General features: G+C 59.7%; 1 protein-coding gene across 6 annotated transcripts in view; it reads right to left on the reverse strand.

Moving 5' to 3' along the window:
* TLN1 (talin 1) overlaps positions 1–20,970 on the reverse strand; it is a 128,992-nt gene that overhangs the window by 12,064 nt on the left and 95,958 nt on the right. For 4 of the 6 annotated variants that reach the window (XM_034788117.1, XM_034788119.1, XM_034788116.1 and 1 more), the window contains 20 exons: positions 20,499–20,621; positions 20,039–20,182; positions 18,970–19,131; positions 18,658–18,798; positions 18,003–18,184; positions 17,073–17,205; positions 16,075–16,176; positions 15,734–15,904; positions 14,679–14,828; positions 13,063–13,164; positions 12,720–12,839; positions 12,229–12,375; positions 11,483–11,649; positions 9,287–9,470; positions 8,997–9,122; positions 7,658–7,774; positions 6,899–7,084; positions 6,374–6,481; positions 3,612–3,614; positions 2,060–2,165 (listed from right to left, as the gene is read on the reverse strand). In XM_034788117.1, the coding sequence (XP_034644008.1) occupies positions 2,060–2,165; positions 3,612–3,614; positions 6,374–6,481; positions 6,899–7,084; positions 7,658–7,774; positions 8,997–9,122; positions 9,287–9,470; positions 11,483–11,649; positions 12,229–12,375; positions 12,720–12,839; positions 13,063–13,164; positions 14,679–14,828; positions 15,734–15,904; positions 16,075–16,176; positions 17,073–17,205; positions 18,003–18,184; positions 18,658–18,798; positions 18,970–19,131; positions 20,039–20,182; positions 20,499–20,621 (2,674 nt within the window). The remainder of the gene's footprint in view (positions 1–2,059; positions 2,166–3,611; positions 3,615–6,373; positions 6,482–6,898; positions 7,085–7,657; positions 7,775–8,996; positions 9,123–9,286; positions 9,471–11,482; positions 11,650–12,228; positions 12,376–12,719; positions 12,840–13,062; positions 13,165–14,678; positions 14,829–15,733; positions 15,905–16,074; positions 16,177–17,072; positions 17,206–18,002; positions 18,185–18,657; positions 18,799–18,969; positions 19,132–20,038; positions 20,183–20,498; positions 20,622–20,970) is intronic. The other 2 variants (XM_034788118.1, XM_034788120.1) reach the window with 1 other exon arrangement.

Genomic DNA, 20,970 nt, shown 5'->3' on the forward strand with positions numbered 1-20,970 from the left:
GCCTATAATTGCTGGGATTGACTCTGGAGTCTTTTTTAAAAATTGGTGTCACATTAGCTATCTCCCAGTCATTTGGTACAGAGACTGATTGAAGTGATAGGTTACATACCACAGTTGTTAGTTCTGCAATTTCATATTTGAGTTCCTTCAGAACTCTTGGGTGATACCATCTGTCCTGGGGACCTTTTACTGTTTAATTTATCAATTTATCAATTGACAGTCTGTATCCCCATGTTTACCCTTTTTACAAAGCTATCATGGATTTTGTACAAAGTATGCCTTGTAAGATATCATTTGAAAACTCATAATTTGCTGATCATTATTGTCCTGGTAAAATATGAACGGCAACATTGTATGTAAAGTTATAAGGTTCTAGTGTTTAACATTATTGAGACATATTCCAAGTTTAGAAAAGCAGGCACAAAACAGTTCCTCAAAGACAAAGGGCAAACTGATGCTTCAGCCAGGTGTCAACAAAATCAAATGGACTATCACCTGGTTAAGTGGCCATTCTTTTGAGGAAAAAAGAGTGTGAGCAAGAAATTTACATTGGCAAATAAGTTGCCATCTCCCCAGACTTTCTGTGCCCTGAACCCCAGCTGGAGATGATTCTCAAAGAAGAGAAAAAGATATAAAAATGGGGAACAGACACCCCAAATCATCTCTCCTGATCCCTCTAGTCATTGTATTGATAACACTTGAAGGACAAAGGAAGCACCATTGGACTGGGGGAGGGATTCTAACTGAAAGATTCTGCCACTAAAACTGCTGAAATGTGGTGAGAAAGACTTTTTGCTTTGAATTCACTTAGCTTGTTAAGTTAGGTGTTAATTACATTTTACCATTTATTTCTTTGTAACCAATCCTGACTTTTATGCCTCATCCCTTGTAATTACTAAAAATCTATCTTTCTGTAAAGTATCAGAGGGGGAGCCGTGTTTGTTGCTTTTTACAGATCCAGACTAAGAGTCCTGTGGCACCTTATAGACTAACAGATGTATTGAAGCATAAGCTTTCGTGGGTGAATATCCACTTCACCCACGAAAGCTTATGCTCCAATACATCTGTTAGTCTATAAGGTGCCACAGGACTCTTTGTTGCTTTCTGTAGTTAATAAACTCATTTTATTGTTTTATCTAAACCAGCGTGTTTGGATTGAAGTGTTTGGGAAACACCATTTGTGATAACAGGATGTGTGCACATCATTTTCTATTCATGAAATAAGACTTTCTATGAGCTCGTGTTGTCCAGAAGCAGAGAGCTGGGCAGTACAAGCTGCACATTTCTGGGGGAAAGTCTGGGACTGGGAGTTTGCTAGTGTTGCCCTGCAGAGTAATTCACGGGTGGCTGGCTATCGCACTCACACAGTAGAGCTGGGAGTGGTTTATGTGCTGGAGGCTGTGTGTGAACACACCAGCAGTGGTTGCTCTCACAGCGAAGCAGTGTAAAAGGCACCCAGGCTGGAGAATTGAGGAGACACAGCTATTCAATAGTCCAGATTGTACCTTGGGGATGTCATCCGACTCCTCATTCTGGGACAGTTCCTCAGATCTGTCACCTAAAAAGAATGGCTCAGGTGTGGGAATCTCCCTCCCACCCTCTGCAGTGACGACCAATACAGAGAATTCATTCAGCTTTTCTGCAACGGCCTTGTCTTCTGTGAGTGCTCCGTAGCACCTCGCTCGTCCAGTGGCCCCGCTGATGGTTTAGCAGCTTCCTGCTTCTGATGTATTGACATTTTTGTTTTGTTTTGCTGCTAGTCTTTCTGCTCTTAGCTAGTTTTTCTTCAAACTCTTTCTTGGCCTGCCCTGTTGTACTTCTACACCTGACTTGCCTGAGTGATGCTCCTTTCTATTGTCCTCGCTAGGTTTGGACTCTCCGTTTTTAAAGGGCACCTTTTTGCCTCTAATCGCCTCTTTTACTCTGTCGTTTAGCCATGGTGGCCTTTTTCGACTCCTCTTACTGACCCCCAGCTCCCTCCCAAGCCCTGGTTCAGAGTCCCAGCTGAGATCCTAGCCGCTGAGCAAAGACTGCCCACAGCTCCGGAGCTGGACTTTACCTTTCATGGCTTCGGCAGCCTGGATGAGCTCGGTGACGGAGCCAGCCACCCGCTTGGAATAGCCAGCCAGCTGCTGCTTCAGCTCGTGACTTGGCTTCTGCAGAATCTGGGGAGGGAGAGGTCTGTGAGCAGAGGCAGGCTGTGTCCCCAGAGAGCCCCCCGGGGACATGGCTGGCAATATGTGGCATAACTCCATCCAGACCTTTCACAAACCTAGGGCTGTGCCAACTCCCACCCTCCCTACCCGCAGGATAATACCATTGGGAACAGGAACGGGCAGCCCAGGGGCCCATCTATCCCTGTCTCTGGTCTCTAACGGTGCCCAGGACCAGCTGCCACAAGAACCTCTCAGTGGCCATTCTGGAATGACAGGCCTGTAGGCGAGTTTCCCCTACTCTTGGCAGGTGGGGCTGGCTTGGGCACTGAGGTATCATGGCCATTGTTTTAACCCTTTCTACAGTGACTTTAGTTGGTCTCATTCTCCACAAAAAGCTGATAGTTTCCTGAACCCTGCTGAGCTGCTGGTCTCAGTGATACCTTGTGGCGGTGAGTTCCGCAGGTTAAGGTGATGCCCCCTTCCTCCACGGTGGAATTACCCAATCCAGAATCCCTTCCTCCGGGAGTCATTTCACCTCCCCGGCCCTGGGTTCCTGGGGCTGAGACCTTGTTCCCTCCCCCATCCCGGTCTGTCTTCATGCCAGGGAAGGCTGACGGTCCCATACCCGGAGGCACTGAGGTCTGGCCAGGCAGGTGCCGAGCTGCCACACTGCAGGAGATGCTAGGCTTCGGCACTGCAGCCAGGGCCCAGCTCTTCACATGCCCAGCCTGGCTCTGCAGCTGCTGGGCCAAACCGTGGGCAGACACTGCACTGCGAAGGGCTGGGTGCTGGCCAGCCACACACCCGTGGTTAATGCACATGGCCAGGTGGCTCAGCAAGTGCTGTCACCAAGGGAGGGATCTCTGAGGGGCGACGTCCTGGAGAATAGGGCTCACAGAGCCCTGCAGTGACCCCCACGCAGACACTGGAGTATGTGCGCGTGCACACACACACACACACACACAGCATGTCCCTGCCCCCGGGTGACCCAGCGCACACATGTGCGCACACAGACCATGCCCCAGGCCCATGGCACCTGGAGCATATGCACACGCATGCACACACAGCACCCTCCCAGACCCACGTCACAGGGAGTGCGTGCACACACAGCACACACCTAGGCCTATGTCACTGGGAGCATGTGTGGACACACAAATAGTGCGCACACATTGAGCACACCCCTACCCCTGTCACGCAGAATGTGTGCACATCAGTATGCATGTGCACAGAGAGCACACCCCTGGCACGTGTTCTCACATGCACCGGCAACACAGCCCTAGTCCCGGTCACCTAAAGCATGTGTTGTGTCCCACAGCCTGCCCCACTCCCACCCACCCCAGCTGTGGCACTCTGTGTGAGCCTAGTGCCATTTGGGCACACGCACACACGTGGGCAGTGACCAAGGCTCATGCTGGGGCAGACACACGGGGTCACTCCAAGCACCACTGTACTCACCGGCTGAAAGGGTGGAAAGAACAGAATATAGAAAAGAAGAGAGTAAAGCAGTGAACAGCCTGCAGGGGCAGTGCCAGTCAAAGGTCCCGGGGGGCTCTGAACATGCATGTGGAGCCTGAGAGGCAAGGGCTGGGATTGCCAAGGGAGGAAGCTGTGTGTGCGGTGGAAGTCGGGGAGAGTTGTGTCACGGATGAGCCATTCGGACCATCTAGTCTGACTTTCTGCACCGTGAGCACCAGAGGGACCCCCCCCCCCCGGGATTCCTGCATCCAGCACACTTCCTGCTTGAGCTGCAGGGTGCCTTGGGGGGGGGGGGGGGGGGGGGGCGGCTGTGTGTGCAACCTGGGCAGCTAAGGGATGGAGAATACACCACGGCCCTAAGACACTTGTTCCAGTGGCTCCCTATGCTCACTGCACCTTATTTCAAGTCTGAATGAGTCTAGATTCAGCTTCCAGTCACTGGATGGTGGTTCGTCTTCATTAGACTGAGGAACCCCTGGCTAACAACAATCTCCTCCCCAGGCAGGTAACTGGACAACGGTCCAGTCATCTCTCAAGTAAACTAAACAGATTAGGCTTCTTCAGCCTCTCAGTCCAGGTTCCAGACCCACGCAGGGTTCCAAGAGGGTCTGAGAGTGACAAAGGCAGTAGCAGAGGCAGCAGCAGGTGTCCTGAAGACCTGGTCCCCTGTCCAGCCGTAGGTCTTCACAACCTGACTTCCCATTGATAGATTTGAAGCAGTGGGAGTTGGAACTGAAAGCAAAGGACCCGCTTGCGGCCCCATCAGCACAGAGCTGCGGCCCATGTAACATCCTCAGGGCCTCCAACGAGTGCAACTTACCAACTGATCCTGACTGCTCTGGATAAACGACCAGTCCCCAGCAGCATTTGCCAAGCCCCTATTTTGGGGCAGCTCCAATTTTACCAGTCCCGATTTTATATTTTCTTCCAGATCACTGATACAGGCATTGAATGGCACTGAGGCAAGAACAGATCCCGGCAGGACCCACTAGAAACTCCCTCACTGGATGACATTTCATGTTTCCTGAACTGATAGGTCAGTAGACCACTTCTTAAAGCAATTTCAGAGGGTGTAACAGGGTGCTTGGAGGGTTGGGCGGCCTAGTGGTTGACGCGCCTGCCTTCTAGCCCCTTGCTTCCCTGGCCAAGGTGTCTCAGTCCTTAAAGGACCCGGGTGCTCCCTCTCCACTGGGTCCCAGCCCAGGGCCACGCGTGAAGCCGTCCCCAAACAGGGAGCTCCCGGCAGAGAGTCCACTGCCCTGGGCTACTCCCTACCGCTGCGGCATCTCTAGTCCAAACCATTTTAGAGGCTTAACTCAAGTAGCGCTCCCCATGGACCTTGGGTGTCCTGTCATGGCCTCAGGTTCCTCCGGGCAGAGGGCTGTAAGTTTGCCAGGTTCTCTCTTTTTCTTCCCCTTCAGGCCTGGTGTTGGCTGCAGCTACAGTGGGGCAGGCCTAGCTGGGCCCACAGGCTCGCTCGCTTTTTCTGTGCTAGTGGGAGGTTTCGCAGCTTCATCACACGTGGGCTACACTGATGGTGCATAGCGCTTGTTTTTAATCCGAACATTGTGTGGGCCTAAGTCCAGCACCTTGGAGAAGTCTCAGTGCGTTAACTTACAGTTACCTTTAGCATCCAAACTTGTGACCTCAAAAAACACAAGTTTGTCTGACCAGACCTATCTGCCATAAAACCATGTTGATTGGTGTTAATCATGCTATGGTCCTTCAGTTCTTTACTGACTGTAACCCATATCAGCCTTCTCATGATTTTGCCCAGGATCAATGTCAGCCTATGGTTACCTGGGTCATCCTATTTACTCTTCTTAAATCCCAGCACAACACTGTCTGTTTTCCAGTCCTTTAAAAAGCGACAAAGAGTCCTGTGGCACCTTATAGACTAACAGACGTATTGCAGCATAAGCTTTCGTGGGTGAATACCCACTTTGGTGCTTCCGAGATTTAAGAAACAACATTCATGGTTCAGAAAACTCCTCAGCCAATTCTTTAATACTCTTGGACACAAGTTATCTGTCCCTGATGATTTAGAAATGTTTAACTATAGTAGCTGCTGCTTAACATCCTCTCTAACTATTGATGGAACAGAAACTATTTCATTGTTACTCTCACGTACGACTAGAACATCCTGCTTTTTTCCAAATACCGAACAGGAACAGCCACTGAATACTTCTGCCTTTTCTGCATCGTGATAGATTGTTATGAGACAAGGATGGTAAAACTGACCTAGACCCCTGCTAGGATTCTGTTTGTTCCTGGTATTTTTTTTTTAAAATATATTTTTTTATTTCTACTGGACATAAGCTTTTCATGATACTGTTAGCTTCCCTTATCAATTGTCTGCCTTTCCTCACTGCTACCACGAGCTCTCCATGGGGATGATTCATAGAGTCACAGAGTTTAAGGGTCCATTAGATCATCTAGCCTGGCCTACTGTATATCACAGACCAGAGAATTTCACCTAGGTACCCCGGCATTGAGCCCAGTGACTTGTGTTTGACTAAAGCCTAACCTGTGGCGAGTGAGGACAGAGTTCTGGGTGTACGAGGAGAGAGCTCCACAGGAGGAGGGGTGGGGAGTCTCTAGGCGGGGATAGGGGGGAAGGATCCCAGAAGAAGGTGCTACAGAGTGACCCCTGCATCCACGGGGCAGCGGAGCATCGTGTGCCTGGGCTCCCCTGGAATGCTGCCAGGAGATGGAAGCTGGGAGGGGGTGGGGTCACTCACCACCAGCACGTGCTCCAGCAGCTCCAGGTACCCGTTGGCACACTCCTTCCCGTAGCGCAGCGCCCGCAGCCGCACGTCCGCGTTCACCTCAGGGTGGTAGGCGGCCTCCTGAAAGCCGGAAAGAGTGAGCATTGCTGAGCCCTGCTCCACAGGCAGCACCGGCCACACAGCCCTGCCCATCACCTAGGCCACTGCCATGGCACCCACACCTTCCAGTGCCTGAAGGATCCACTGCCCCCTAGTGCCCCCCTGCAGCCTATCGCCCCCCTCCCGNCCTGCCCTCCGGTGCGCCCCCTGCAGCCTATCGCCCTCCTGCCCTGCCCCCCGGTGCCCCCCCTGCAGCCTATCGCCCTCCTGCCCTGCCCCCTGGTGCCCCCCCTGCAGCCTATCGCCCTCCTGCCCTGCCCTCCGGTGCCCACCCTGCAGCCTATCGCCCTCCTGCCCTGCCCTCCGGTGCCCGCCCTGCAGCCTATCGCCCTCCTGCCCTGCCCCCTGGCAGCCCAGTGCCCCGTGTCCCCGCTGTACCTTGCAGGAGCGCAGCATGTCAGCGATAGCGCGGCGGCTCAGGTTGGCTGTGGCGATTACGTCCTCTTGCCGACATGAGTTGCCAGCGGCCACGGCCTTGGCTGTCGCCATGGTGATGCCTTTGGTCATGCGGATAAAATCCTCTGGCGTCGAGGTCTTGGCTGGAGGCACCTGGGCGCAGAAAACCTGAGACACAAGAGGTGGGGATGAGACCAGGACGGGTGGTGGCGGGGGGGCAGGAGCAGGCTGGGACCGGGGGCACAAAGTTAAGGCTGCACAGGTACCGCAGTGTGGTCACTGCCTGACTTCAGGGTGCATCGCCGGCAGCGTCAGCTCGACCGAGACTGACACGCGACTTCCTGATCCTGGGAGGTAGGCGGCTTCCTGACAGCCAGAAAGAGTGAGCAGAGCTGGTCCTTGGAGGCAGGCTCTGCTGGCGCGCAGAGGGGTCGCGTGGTGTGTGCGCACGTGTGCGCTGCCAGCACACAGAGGGGCTGTGTGCCCCCAGGAGGGTGGGGGGGCAGGTGCTGCTGGCATGCAGAGGGGCTGTGTGCCCTGCAAGGGGGGGGAGGGAGAAAGGAGCTGCCGATGGGCAGAGGGGCCGCGTGCCACCCCCCCAAGGGGGGAGCAGGTGCTGCCGGCGTGCTGAAGGGCTCCGTGCCATTTCACTTCACCCTTGGGCTGGGTGCTGGGTGCAGAGGCAGCTGGTGAGGAAGGGGCAGCTCCTAGCAGAGGGGCGCTGGCCTGGCCCGTGCTCACCGCCAGCTCCTGGCGGATGTGCTCTATCGTGGCCTCCAGCGCACGGGTCCCCTTTGTGGCCTCGTCCTCCACGGCCTTCACCGTCTTCAGCAGGGAGGTGACGTTGGTGACCATCACCTGGCAGACAGAGAGGGAGGCTCAGTCACCCGGTCTGGGGAGCGCTGGGAACTGACAGCCCCAGGCCCTGTCCCCAATCCGCCTGCCACATCCCATGCCTCATATCTCTCTGTCCCCAGCTCTCCTCCGCCTGCCACAGCCCATATCCGTCCGCCCCCAGCTCTCCTGCGCCCTCCGCAGCCCATATCCCTCTGTCCCCAGCTCTCCTCTGCCAGCCACAGCCCACATCCTTCTGCTCCGCCTCCCAGCTCTCCTGCACCCTCTGCTCGCCACAGCCCATAACCCTCTGTCCCCAGCTCTCCTCCGCCCTCTGCCAGCCATGGCACACATCCTTCTGCTCCGCCCCCAGCTCTCCTCCGCAGCCCATATCCCTCCACCCCCAGGTCTCCTCCGCCCGCCACAGCCCATATCCTTCTGCTCCGCCTCCCAGCTCTCCTGCACCCTCCACAGCCCATATCCCTCCACCCCCAGCTCTCCCCCACCCGCCGCCCCCCCCTCCCCTCTGCCCGCCACACCCCATGCCTCCTATCCTTCCGCTCCGCCCCCAGCTCTCCTCCACTCTCTGCCTGCCACAGCCCATATCCCTCCGCCCCCAGCTCTCCCCTGCCCTCTGCCAGCCACAGCCCACATCCCTCCGCCCCCAGCTCTCCTCTGCCCACCACAGCCCATGCCCCATATCCCTCCGCTCTGCCCCATCTCTCCTCCGCCCTCTGCCCGCCACAGCCCACATCCCTCTGCCCCCAGCTCCCCTCCGCCCCCAGCTCTCCTCTGCCCGCCACAGCCCATGCCCCATATCCTTCCGCTCCGCCCCCAGCTCTCCTCCACCCTCTGCCTGCCACAGCCCATATCCCTCCGCTCCCAGCTCTCCTCCGCCCGCAACAGCCCACATCCCTCCGCACTCCAGCTCTCCGCCGCAGCCCATATCCCTCCGCCCCCAGCTCTCCTCTGCCCACCACAGGCCCACATCCCTCCGCTCCGCCCCCAGCTCCTACGCCCTCTGCAGCCCATATCCCTCTGCCCCCAGCTCTCTCTGCCCGCCCCAGCCCATACCCCATATCCCTCCGCTCTGCCCCCAGCACCCTCCCCCACACCGTTTCCCCCAGTGACGTCCTCCTCCCCAGCACCACCCACCACCTGCTTTCCTTCCCTTGTGCACCCTGTTCCCTCCCCTCCTGCTATGCGCCCAGCTCCGCTTTTCTCCCCCATCTGCCCACACACTGACCTTGGCCGAGTTCTTCAGCTGGTAGACGGAGGGGTCGTCCCCGGCTTTGCCGGCCGCCGCCTTGGTGGCACTAATCAGGTCCCCAAGCGCCTTGGCCACATCCTTGACTGCATTGATCAGAACCACCTGTGAAGGAGTAGGGCCAGGTCAGCGGCTTGGCTGGTGCCCCGCAGTGACGGACAGGGAGGGGGCAGGTTGAGAAGGGAGCAAGCTGAGTGTGCCGGGGCACCAAAGGCCAGGCCCACCCCAGCCCAAACGCCGTGTGGTCCCAGATCCCAGCCCCATCTGACCTGAGTCTCAGGGTCCTCGGAGCCCAGGCTGGCAGCGCCCAGCTTCACCACTTCTGCGAGGCGGGTGATGGTGGCCACGGAAGACTGGGCAGCCTGGGCCAGCTTCTCCTGGCTGGCAGTGGCGTTCTGCACCAACACTTTGGTGTCCTCCACCAGCGCCTTGGCTGTCTTCAGGATGCCCTCCCTGTGGGAGACCCAGGGGTCAGAGAGCAACAGCCTGTACCCGTCCTCTGCGGGTAAATCATAGAATATCAGGGTTGGAAGGGACTTCAGGAGGTATCTAGTCCAACCCCCTGCTCAAAGGGGGACCAATTCCCAACTAAATCATCCCAGCCAGGGCTTTGTCAAGCCGGGCCTTAAAAACCTCTAAGGAAGCACGAGTAACCCTGCCCTGGGGCTGGGGGCAGTAGAGGCACGTACTGCACTGCAGGGCACATCATAGTGCAGAGCTTGGGGAGGGATGCATGGGGACTCGGGGCGGGGACTGGGCACTTACCCCATTGCGGAGCATGTAGTAGTCCAGAGCCTTCCCAGCTTCCAGCCAAATCCCCTTCTTCGGGTCCTCATCCGAAAGGAACAGCCCAAAATCACTGGCTGAAAAACAGAGCAGACTCTCCCAGCACAGGCCCATGATCCTGGGTCCCCATTCTCCCAGCATGGGCCCCTCAGCTCCCTGGCCCAGCCAGCCCAGGCCCCTGGCCCCAAGAGCAGAGTTTCCTAACATTACAGAGGGGCAGGGATGGATGGAGAGGCTGTTCTGGGGGGGCAGAGGAGAGACCGGGGGAGGTGAAGGAGCTTTTGGCAGAATGGGGAGGCCGAGGGGGACAGGGTGAGGAGATGCAGGAGGGTGGAGTTGTGTAGAGCTTTGGAGCCTCCCACCTGAATGTCTAACATGCAGCTACACGGCTCAGAGAGATGGAGAATAAGGTGCGTGCTGAGGTGTCCAGGCNAATATCCAACCTAGACCTCCCCCACTGCAACTTGAGACCATTACTCCTTGTTCTGTCATCAGGTACCACCGAGAACAGTCTAGATCCATCCTCTTTGGAACCCCCTTTCAGGTAGTTGAAAGCAGCTATCATCAAATCCCCCCTCATTCTTCTCTTCTGCAGACTAAACAATCCCAGTTCCCTCAGCCTCTCCTCATAAATCATGCGCTCCAGCCCCCTAATCATTTTTGTTGCCCTCCGCTGGACTCTTTCCAATTTTTCCACATCCTTCTTGTAGTGTGGGGCCCAAAACTGGACACACTACTCCAGATGAGGCCTCACCAATGTCGAATAGAGGGGAATGATCACGTCCCTCGATCTGCTGGCAATGCCCCTACTTATATAGCCCAAAATGCCGTTAGCCTTCTTGGCAACAAGGGCACACTGTTGACTCGTATCCAACTTCTTGTCCACTGTAACCCCATGGTCCTTTTCTGCAGAACTGCTACCTAGCCACTCGGTCCCTAGTCTGTAACAGTGCATGGGATTCTTCCGTCCTAAGTGCAGGACTCTGCACTTGTCCTTGTTGAACCTCATCAGATTTCTTTTGGCCCAATCCTCTAACTTGTCTAGGTCTCTCTGTATCCTATCCCTACCCTCCAGCATATCTACCACGCCTCCCAGTTTAGTGTCATCTGCAAACTTGCTGAGAGTGCAGTCCACGCCATCCTCCAGATCATTAATGAAGATATTGAACAAAACCGACCCCAGGACCGACCCTTGGGGCACTCCAATTGATACCGGCTGCCAACTAGACATGGAGCCATTGATCACTATGGGTGTGTGCGACACAGAGAGGTGGGGCCAGAGACTGCCCCCCATGGCCTGCCCCAGCCTTTCTGGGGGGGAAAGGGGGTCACAGAAAGCACGGCCTGCCCTGTGTGTGCATGTGTTACAGCTGGTAGGGGAATGCGGGTGGGGGAGAGAACACAACCACGCAGCCCGCACCCGCTGTGTGTGAGTGTGTGTGTCAGAGTGTGTGAGAGAGTCAAAGACAATGTGTGTGTGGGGAGGGGCCCGAGAGTTGTGCCCGGCCTGCCACTTGCATCCCCCCCTCCGTGGGGGTGGAGTCAGACAGCATGGCGGGCACCCAGCCCTGCCCTCTGGGCAGAGCCATGCCCAAGGGACATGTGAAAGGTGGATGCTATAGCCAGCCCCTGGCGGCTGTGTTTGGATCGCCCAGCAGGCTCCCCGTCCGCCCTGGTACCGGTGGTCGGCGAAGGTCTCGGCATTCTCCCGGTTCAGTGTCCCCGCAGTGGCGAACATGATGGTGGTGTCGAGGTCGGCGATGATCCCAGAGACGGCGCTGGCTGCAGTGATGCAGGCCTGGGTCCCGCGGTTCCCGGCCTGCAGGGCTGCCAACACGTGGGACACCTGTGGGGAGGAGGCTGGGATGACCCTGAGACCGATGGTGAGTGCAGAAACCCCGCTCAGTGCTGTCCCTGTCACAGCCCATCCCTGTTACTGCTCCAGCAGGCACCACCCCGAGGGATATAACCACTGCTGCGCCCTCCCACCACTTGGCAGCAGCTGAAGCCGCTGGGCATCCATGCTCTGCCACGCAAACTAGACCCAGTGCTGGTCTGGAAGGGCAGCAAGCAGCTGGCACATACCAGGGACCAGAAAGGCACTCCCATGGACAGAGAACATGAGGGAGTCCAGAAAGCAATGCAGAGGAGCTGGGGGCACACGCCAGGTGGGGGCACGTGCCAGGTGGGTACAGCAGGCATGGGGTGGGGGCATACACCAGGCAGAGGGCTCTGGTGGATACAACAGGCATGGGGTGGGGGCATACGCCAGGCAGAGGGCTCTGGCGGGTATATAGCAGGCACAAAGGGGCCGGGGGGTACATGCTGGTCCAACTCCACGCTCCGTCCTCCCACTAGTTTTTCTGCCCATGGCCCCTTCCTCTCCTCCCTGCCAGCCACTCCACGCTCACTCCTGCCCAATCACCTTCTCGGACACTTTGCGCGCACACTCGATCAGCTCCTTCTTCGTGTAGGCGTCGCTGGGGCTGCACTGCAGGGCTCCAGCCTTTGTCACCAGCGCAGCGCAGCCGTGGCCCAGCTCCTGCACCCGGTTCTTGATGTGGGAGCCAATCTAGGAACCAGCATAGGGTGAGGTGACCCAGAGCAGAGTCAGCACCGCCCTCCACAGGGGAGCTGACACACCCTCGATATCCAATGGGAAATCCCAACTCCCTCCCCCCCCCCCCCCCCCCAGGGGAACCCCCCCCCCCCCCCCCCCCCCCCCCAGGGACCCCGCCCTTCTCCAACCCCCAATGGGAGATCCCAGCGCTGCCCATTCCAACGCTCCCCCTGCCCCCATCTCCAATGGGAGATCCCAGCGCTGCCCATTACCCCCTCTCCAACCCCCAGTGAGAGATCTCAGTGCTGCCCCTGCCCCAGTGGGAGGCCCCCGCGCTGCCCCCCAGTGCCCCTCACCTCGTCGTTCTCGGCGGTGATGGCAGCAGGCTTGGCTTGGTGAGCCAGCTGCCCGTAGTCGCTGGTGAGCTGGTTGGCCAGCGTGCCCAGCTCGTCCGGGTTGGTGGTGGATTTGGTGACCTGTAGGCAGAGGGGGAGTGAGAAGGGCCCATCACACCCAGGAACCACTAGCCCTGCCAGCCCTGCAGAAGCAGCGAGCCAGGCCAGCGCTGCCCTCGCGCCCCTGGAGAAGGCCTTGCAGGGTCTCGGGCGGTAAGGCTGCACGCGGCCACCACCATCCTCCCCAGACACAGAGGGGGTGTAATGGGGAGGCCCAGAAGTCACTGTCTGCCCCAACACTCACCATCTCCTGTACCGTCACTGCAATGGCCTTGGCTGTCTTGACCATGGTGGTCTGGTAATCCACAAAGGTCCCCTCCGGCTCCCCCATGGGTCCCTCATCCAGCTGCCAGAGAGAGAGAGAGAGCCATTAACGGGAGTCAGCCTGCTCCCAACCTCCATGAGCCCCCCACAGTGCCCCAGCCTGGGCCTGCCACCACATTTCCCCAAAGGCTCCCCCGAACATGTCCTTCCCGGACTGTGCCACTGGGTACTGTGGGCAGCCTGCTCCGGACAGCAGCGCGTGTGGCCCTCCCTGCCCCTCCTCATTCCCAACCATGCTCAGCGCCAGGGTCACAGCCGAGTCTGAGGTTCATAGGTTCCAAGGCCAGACGGGACCATTGTGATCATTCAGTCAGACGTCCAGCAGGGCACAGGCCAGAGGCCTGCCCCGAAACAATTCCCAGAGCCCATCGCCTAGAAAAAACATCTGATCTTGAGTTAACGGTTGTCGATGATGGAGAATCCACCACTCCCCTGGGTAAGTTGTTGCAATGATTAATTACTCTCCCCGTTAAAAATGTAGCCCTCATTTCCAGTCTGAATTTGTCTTGCTTCAACTTCCAGACACTGGATCGTGTTAGACTTTTCCTGGCTAGACTGAAGAGGCCATTAGCAAATTTCTGTTCCCCATGTAGGGATCCAGTCACCCCTTCACCTTCTCTTTGTTCAGTAAACAGATTGAGTCCTGGAGCCTTTCACTACGGGTATGTGTGCATAGCCCGCGGGAGCAGCCTCCCTGCCTGGGCGACACATTTGGGTTGGCAGGGCTCGTGGTAGTGCTCTAGACCAGAGCTTCTCAAACCAGGGGGTGCAGAATGTATTCTGGGGGGGGCAGGAGAAGCCGTGCTGCCTTCAGAGCTGGGTGGCTGGAGAGCGGCAGCTGCTGGCCAGGCACCCAACTCTGAGCAGTGGAGAAGGGTGGCAATACCATAGCATGCCACCCATACGTCTGCGCTGCTGCTGGCAGGGACGCTGCCTTCAGAGCTGGGCGCGCTCCGCTCTGCCTTCAGAACAGGGCAGCCGGGTATGTGCTTGTGTGGCAGGAGTGGGTGGAAATTACTACAGACAGAAAGAAGGGGGCACAATCCAATCAATTTGAGAACTGCTGCTCTAGGCAGAGCTGCGTGGACAGCACTCTGAAGCTGTGGCGTGGGCCCACCTGCCACCCTAGGACTCAAAGCCCAAGCTCCTGCCCCAGCTTCGAAGTGCTGCCTACACAGCGATTTGTCGGGTGCAAGGGCGAGCCCCACTAGCCCACATCTGTTGACCCAGGCTGGGACACTTCTGCCGCGGGCTGTGTAGACGTACACTAAGGTACGTTTTCCAGTCCTTTAACTGCTCTCATGGCTCTGCTCGGGAAGGAGTGGTGCCTGGGATGAGCCCATCTCGTTCCATGGAACGGAGGAGGCAGGGACCCCAAATATACCCAGCACTTCATCCCTGAGCCTGTGGGCTGAAGTCCCTGGATTCTAGGGCACAAGATGGCAGCCATCAGGAAACAGCACCCGCCCCTGCCCAGGCCAACCCCTCCCTTCCCTCCCCGTGGCCCCTTGCTGTGCATGCGATGCTCCCCCTTGCCTGGTTTATGGCCTGGGTGATGGAGTCCACCATGCCCCCGACGACCCCGGCAGCGCTGGCAGCCTCGTTGAGAGTGGTGGTCAGGTCCTCCACAGCTTCCTTCATCATCTGCACAGCCTCCTCCAGTGCCTCCTGCGTGTGTGCGGCTTGCTGCAAGCACAGGCCTGCGTCAGGCCCAGGCAGCCACCGGCAGGACACGGTGGCGGATGAGAGCCGGCGACCGGGAGCACTTGGGCCTGTGCTCACGGAACCCTCCTCGGTCACCTCACGTGCACACGCCCCACCATCGTGTTACACACACTCGTCGCTGGGGACACACCTACAATGCCCTGCTGTGGGCCGCCCGGCACAAGCGCACACCACCCCCGCACAGGTTCTCACCTGGCACACGTCCCTGAAATCACACACCAGTGCAGCGTGTGAACCTCGCACGGGCCAGGAAGGATTAACAAGCCGTGGTGTGCTCCACCGACCCTGCCCCTCTCCCCCGCATGAGCGGTCAGGCATGGAGGGGGCAGTAAAAGGGGGGAGCTGGCTCTAACGGCTGGGCAGTGACTGGGAAGAAGAGCAGAGCAGTCTGGCTGGGCCAGCAGCTGGGTGAAGGGCCGGTCTGCAAGAGGTAGGGCTGACCCCGCCGGTTCGTCCGCTTTGCTGCCAGGAACCCACTGGCGGGCTGCAGCTGGGCCTGCCTGAAAGGATGCGGCTGAAAGCTGGGGATTTCTTTGGTTTGTGTTAATGATGGACTCTGCCAGAGCGGGCTGGCTCCCCGCACCCGGGCCAGGGCGAAGCTACGGTGCTGAAGTGTCCACTGGGGAAATCGAGGCACAGCTGCTGCAGTGGTGCACTGTCCCGTGAGGGGGTGCACAGGGATGGCACCTCTGCTACACGCGCACACACATGCTGTACGGGACCCTGCTGCAGGTGTGCACACCACCCTCACACACATGCACACAACTGGAGGTGGGCTGCACTCCCCCTACATTCAGACATGCTGCCCAACACCCTGCTTTGGGCAGCCCCCTTTCTGCTCTGCACGGAGTGCTCCCCGCACGCACCTTGGGGTTCCCGCCGGCCTCCTTGGCCGTGTACAGCATCTGCAGGGCAGACTCAGACAGCGTCTTGGTCTGGTCCAGGAGGTTCATCTGCTGCTGGTGGTTGAGCGTCTTGGAGGCAGCACCGACAGCGGCCAGAATGAGCGGCTCGAAGTACTGAGCCATCTGGGACACCTGGGGACGAGCAGCATTAGTCCCAGGGCGGCCTGAGGCTAGTCCTCCTCGCCAGGCACCCCAACACAGGCCCCATCCCCCATGTCCGGCAGACACAGTACGTCCTGCCCCACAGCACCCCGGCCCCACAGCACGTCCTGCCCCATAGCACCCCGGCCCCAGTCCGTTACCTTGTGTCCCAGCTGCGAGGCCTCCGCCCTGGCGGCGCTGGCCACAGGCTCTATCAGATTGCTGATCTCCTGAACAGCAGTGATCATCTGGTTGTGCAAAGCCTGCGGGGGGGAGACAATGAGAAATAAGGCTGCCCCATGGCCCAGATTCCGGGGGCTGGAGTCACAGGGCCTGGCCAGAGGACCTAGAAGGGGAAGGGGGATGAAAGCCCAGGCCACAGGCCTGCCCCAGGAGAAGCAGGTGGCAGTGATTTGGTCACCGGACTATCCCAGCAGAACTGGTTTGGGGGCTGAGAAGTTAGATCCCCCACTAGGGGCCTGTCTAAACCCCATCCTTTGGCATGTCAGGGCAGCCAGGCTGGTGCTGGCCACTGCCTGTCCTACACAATGGAACCTCGCTTCACGTCATCACTGGGGCGCACGAGCGTGTGACCACGTGCCCCACACAGGAGGGGGCAGTTGGTCCCCACAGTCACTTGGACAGGGACCCAAGAGAAGGGCAGGTCCCCATGGGATCCACTCTGCAGGGTGCCTAGCACCAGTCATGCAGGGCGGGGAGTCAGGCAGGGGCTGCAGGGAACTGGTGTGTGATGCCAAACCCCAGCATCTCTCATGGAGCAAAGAGGGGCTCAGCCAGGAAGATCCCGGGATCTGCGGGTGCAGGCGCAGGGCAGGGTTCCAGGAGTGCTGGGGGAGCAGAGACCCATAGGGGTAAGGCAGCTTCCAGACTCCGTGCTGATTTTAACAGCGCTTTGGTCAGTTTCCCCAGGCGTCAGGCTCCTGCTGGGAAGGGGAGCCCCTGAATTTGGGGGGTGAGGCTGCGCAGGGAGCTCTCTCTAGAGTGCCGCCCCCAGCCCCAAGCATGGCAGCCACTTGTCTCTGGCTTTTCCCCTAAGAGCTGGGACAGAGGCCCCCTGGCTGAGAGGGGCTGGGAGCAGCCTGTGCTGGGGGAGCGCAGAGCCCCCAGGCAAAGGGCCCATGCTGCCCCCCAGACTCACCTCCTGGGAGATGCCCTCTCGGGGGGCCAGCTGCTGGCTGATGGCAGCCAGGGAGGCCTGGTCCACATCCCGCATGCACTTGTTCAGCACCTCGATGGCTTCGTCGCACTCCCGCTGCCCAGGAGCCTTATCCCTGTGTGACAGCCCACTGTCAGCAACGCCCGGGCCGGGACGCAGCCTCGGCTTCCCCCTGGGCAGTGTGCAGGCACCAGGGCCCCCAGGCAACCCACGGCCCAGGGGAAGGCCAGGCTAGTGCCCCAGGCTGTTCACCCCTTCACTGCCTCCTCCCAGAGCCGCAGGGAGCCCAGCCCCAGGCCTGCCTCTGGGCAGCTGCCCGTCCTGAACCAAGACAAATGGCCCTGGCCTTGCTGCGCGGGAGCAGGAACAGGAGTGTGGGACTGGAGGTGTTCATGGGTCTCCTCCAGCTCCATCCCAGCATGCACCACTGCACTTCACTCTGACTGGTCTCCCCATCTCTGGGCCAGCACGCCGCCATCCTCCACCCTTGCCCAGCGGCTGCTGTGACACTGCCAATCACACCCTGCCATCTCCCTGCCCCCTCCCACACAGATCCCTGCCTCAGCGCCTGGAAGGCCTTGTTCCCACCCAGGCAGGCGCTGCCCAGCCCTGCACAACCGGCCGCCACGGAGACGCCCAGCAGGGAAATGGCTTGTGAAGACGTTCAGTTCTGGGCTGGGCTCCAGCAGTAATGCCCAGTGAGATGAACGTGGCTGCTGCCCGTTCTGGAGCCCAGCTGCCTGCAGACCCAGGCAGACGTCTCTGTGGACCTCCCACCTGTGGCATGTTTCCAAGACAGGCTCGAGGCTTTGCCTGTAAATGAGATCTGAGCAGCTCTGGGCAGTGGTCTGGGGGGACGACCGACAGCGCTGAGCAGCCGAGAGGAGACCCCAGCCATCGGCCTGCACTCACCGCATGTTGGTGATCAGCTTCTTGATGGAATCGGAGACGGTGCGGGAGTGACCAGCCAGCACCGACCACTTGGGCGGGTCCTTGGGGTTGACAGCCAGAGAGCGGGCCGTCTGGATGAGGCCTGCCGAGCTCTCCAGCATGGTCTTGGCAGAGGTGACGATGGGCTCCATGGCTCTGCGCCCCTGCCAGGGAGAGACGATGGCCTCTGTGACCCAGAGGCACTGCCTACTCCCTGCGACCAAGGCCCCCTGTCTTCGGCAACCTCCCCCCCCCTCCGATTCCCCCCATATCTGACCTCATCACCCTCTCCCCATCCCCCCTCCAGTTCTCTGAGACCTGCCGCATCCCCCCGCCCACATACCTGATCCAGGAAGCCACCCCAATCCCACCCCCCAGGGCCTAGGGCTCTCGCCTGGGCCATGCTTCCCTCCTCCGCAGTCTGAGCTAGGAAGGAGCAGTCCTGGACACTCCCCCGGTGCCCTGTGCAGGGCAGGCTTAGGGTGACCAGATGTCCCGATTTTATAGGGACAGTCCCGATTTTGGGGTCTTTTTCTTATATAGGCTCCTATTACCCCCCACCTCCTGTCCCGTTTTTTCACATTTGCTGTCTGGCCACCCTAGGCACGCTCCATGCCCGCCCGGTGGCAGCTCTCACCTCAGGGCTGATCTGGGCTGGGATGGTGGCGAACTCTGGGTTGGAGGCGAAGGCCGTCAGGTTATCCACGGCCTCAATGAGGGGGGCGGTGGCTGCCCGGCATCGCTCCCGGTTGTCCTCGTTAAAGGCTCCGTCCAGCGCCTGAGGCAGCGGGAGAGACCAGCTGGTTACTGCAATGGGCCCAGTCGCCAGCCCTGCTGCACCCCCAGCTGCCCCCTCCCCAGTGCGGTCGCTGGGGACCCCCTGAGCAGCCAGCCCACAGGATGATGCTTCTCTCCCAGGCCAGCACGTTGCGTGGGGGCAGAGAGGTACCTTGATGGTCTTGACCAGGTTGGCCGTGCTGTTGGCCACCTCCTTGGCAGACTGGACGAACTGGCGCTTGGCGACGGGGTTCGCGGTGCGGGAGGAGGCCAGGCGGCAGGTGTTGCACAGGGCCGAGGTGTGCTTGGCTACGATGGTGGCGGCCGACAGCACCTGCAGAGAGGGGCAGGGGTCACAGGCTGTCCGGTCCAGCCCTAGATCCCAGCTCCGACCCCGTGCACCCCCCGCCTGCTCTCCCCCCCCCGCCCCGTCCCGCCTCGCCACCCGCCACTCCCCCCCCCCCCCCCCCCCCGCGCCCCCCCCCCACAGAGCGGGGCAGGGGTCACCTGCCATCCTGTCCAGCCCTAGATCCCAGTTCTGACCCCCTGCCTCACCACCGTCTGCTCTCCCCCCCCGCGGTTGTCCAGCCCTATATCCCAGCTCCGACCCCCCACACCCCGCTCCTGCTCTCCCCCAACAGACTGGGGCAGGGGTCACGGGTCACACGCCATCCTGTCCAGCCCTAGATCCCAGTTCCGACCCCCTGCACCCCCCACCTGCTCTCCCCCCTGCCGTCCTGTCCAGCCCTAGATCCCAGCTCCGACCCCTCCTGCCACTGGGGGAGACGGGCCTCCCTGTATTCCCCGCCTCACCCCTGCCCATCCCCCTGCACCCTGCTCCTCCCCCAGACCAGGGACTCCCTGCACCCTCCTCCCCCACTCCCACAGAGCAGAACCAGGGGGGTCACCCAGCACCAGCTCCTGGACTAGCCCCACACAAAGTGGGGCCAGGAGGTGCCTGGAGAGCCCATGGCCACAGCCCCATCCAACCCCCCAGCGACAGACAGGGCCCGGCTCAGCCAGCAGGGACCCACGGCCAGCACCTTTAGCAGGAAGCGCCTGGAGCTGCGTCATTAGCCAGCTTGGCTCTGGCCCCAGCCTCCCAGCTGCAACCCCCCAGGGCTGGTGCCACGCCATGCCCAGGACTCAGCCCTTCCAGCTGCTCCCACCTTCCCTGCCTGTGAGCGCAGGAGGGAGCCTGGTGCCCAGACAGCCTGCTCCTTCCCAGCGCCCTCACCCACCTGGGACTGCGTGCAGGCCGGGTCCACCAGGTTCTGGCAGGCCATCTGGATCGCTTGGTTGGCTCTGGCAAACTGGGTGGGGTCCACTAGGCCCTGCTGTCCGGCCTGGCTGTTCGGGTCCGAAACAGCCACCAGATAGGCAGCCTGGGAGCACCAGAGAGAGGGGAGAAGTTGGGAACAGCACCAGGGCCAGACAGGCCTAGGAGTGGGGGCTGAGGGGGTGGCACAGAGGGGAGGGGATGGGAGGGGTGGGGGGCGAGGCAGCAGGGGGAGGGGCTTTGGGGGGGCGAGGCAGTGCAGGGAGGGGCTCGGGAGTGGCACGGAGGGGACAGGTTTGGGGACGCCGGTGGCAGAGTAGGGAAGGGCTCGGGGTACACAGCGGCAGTGCATGGACAGGGTCTCTGGCAGCCGGCCCCAGGGCAGTTGTGAGGGGCTGAGGCCGAAGGCTGGGCTCTCTCACCTGAGCAGCTGCCTCTGTGAACCCACAGAGCGCCTTGGAGGCTGTGCTGACCGACTCCCCGAACTCAAGCAGTTTGCTGTTCTTGGCATGCTGGGAAATTCCAGCCATAGCTTCGCCCAGGACCTGCAGGAGAGAGAGGTGTCCAGAGACAGAAACCCCACAGTGCCCCCGCGAGTGAGCCTGAGATGGCTTGGTGGGGTGGACGGAGAGACAGACAGACACGCTGCCCCCTGCTGTGTCAAAGATTTAGCCGCATCCACATTGTCCAGCCTCTCAGCACCACCCACCTTGATTCCTGCAGCCTCTCTCCACTCACATTGCTCATACCATGGCTCTGTTCTGGCTACCGCCCCCCTCTGCTCCCCATCTCAAGGGCATCAAGTTCAGGCTTCCAGGCCCTTCACGGCTCATCTAGCCCCACTCACCCACTCTTGTGCCTGTGAGCCAGCAGCCTGGCTGCTCCTCCCACAAA

The sequence above is a fragment of the Trachemys scripta genome, chromosome 13 (genome assembly GCF_013100865.1).
Source record: "Trachemys scripta elegans isolate TJP31775 chromosome 13, CAS_Tse_1.0, whole genome shotgun sequence".
Lineage (NCBI taxonomy): Eukaryota > Metazoa > Chordata > Testudines > Emydidae > Trachemys > Trachemys scripta.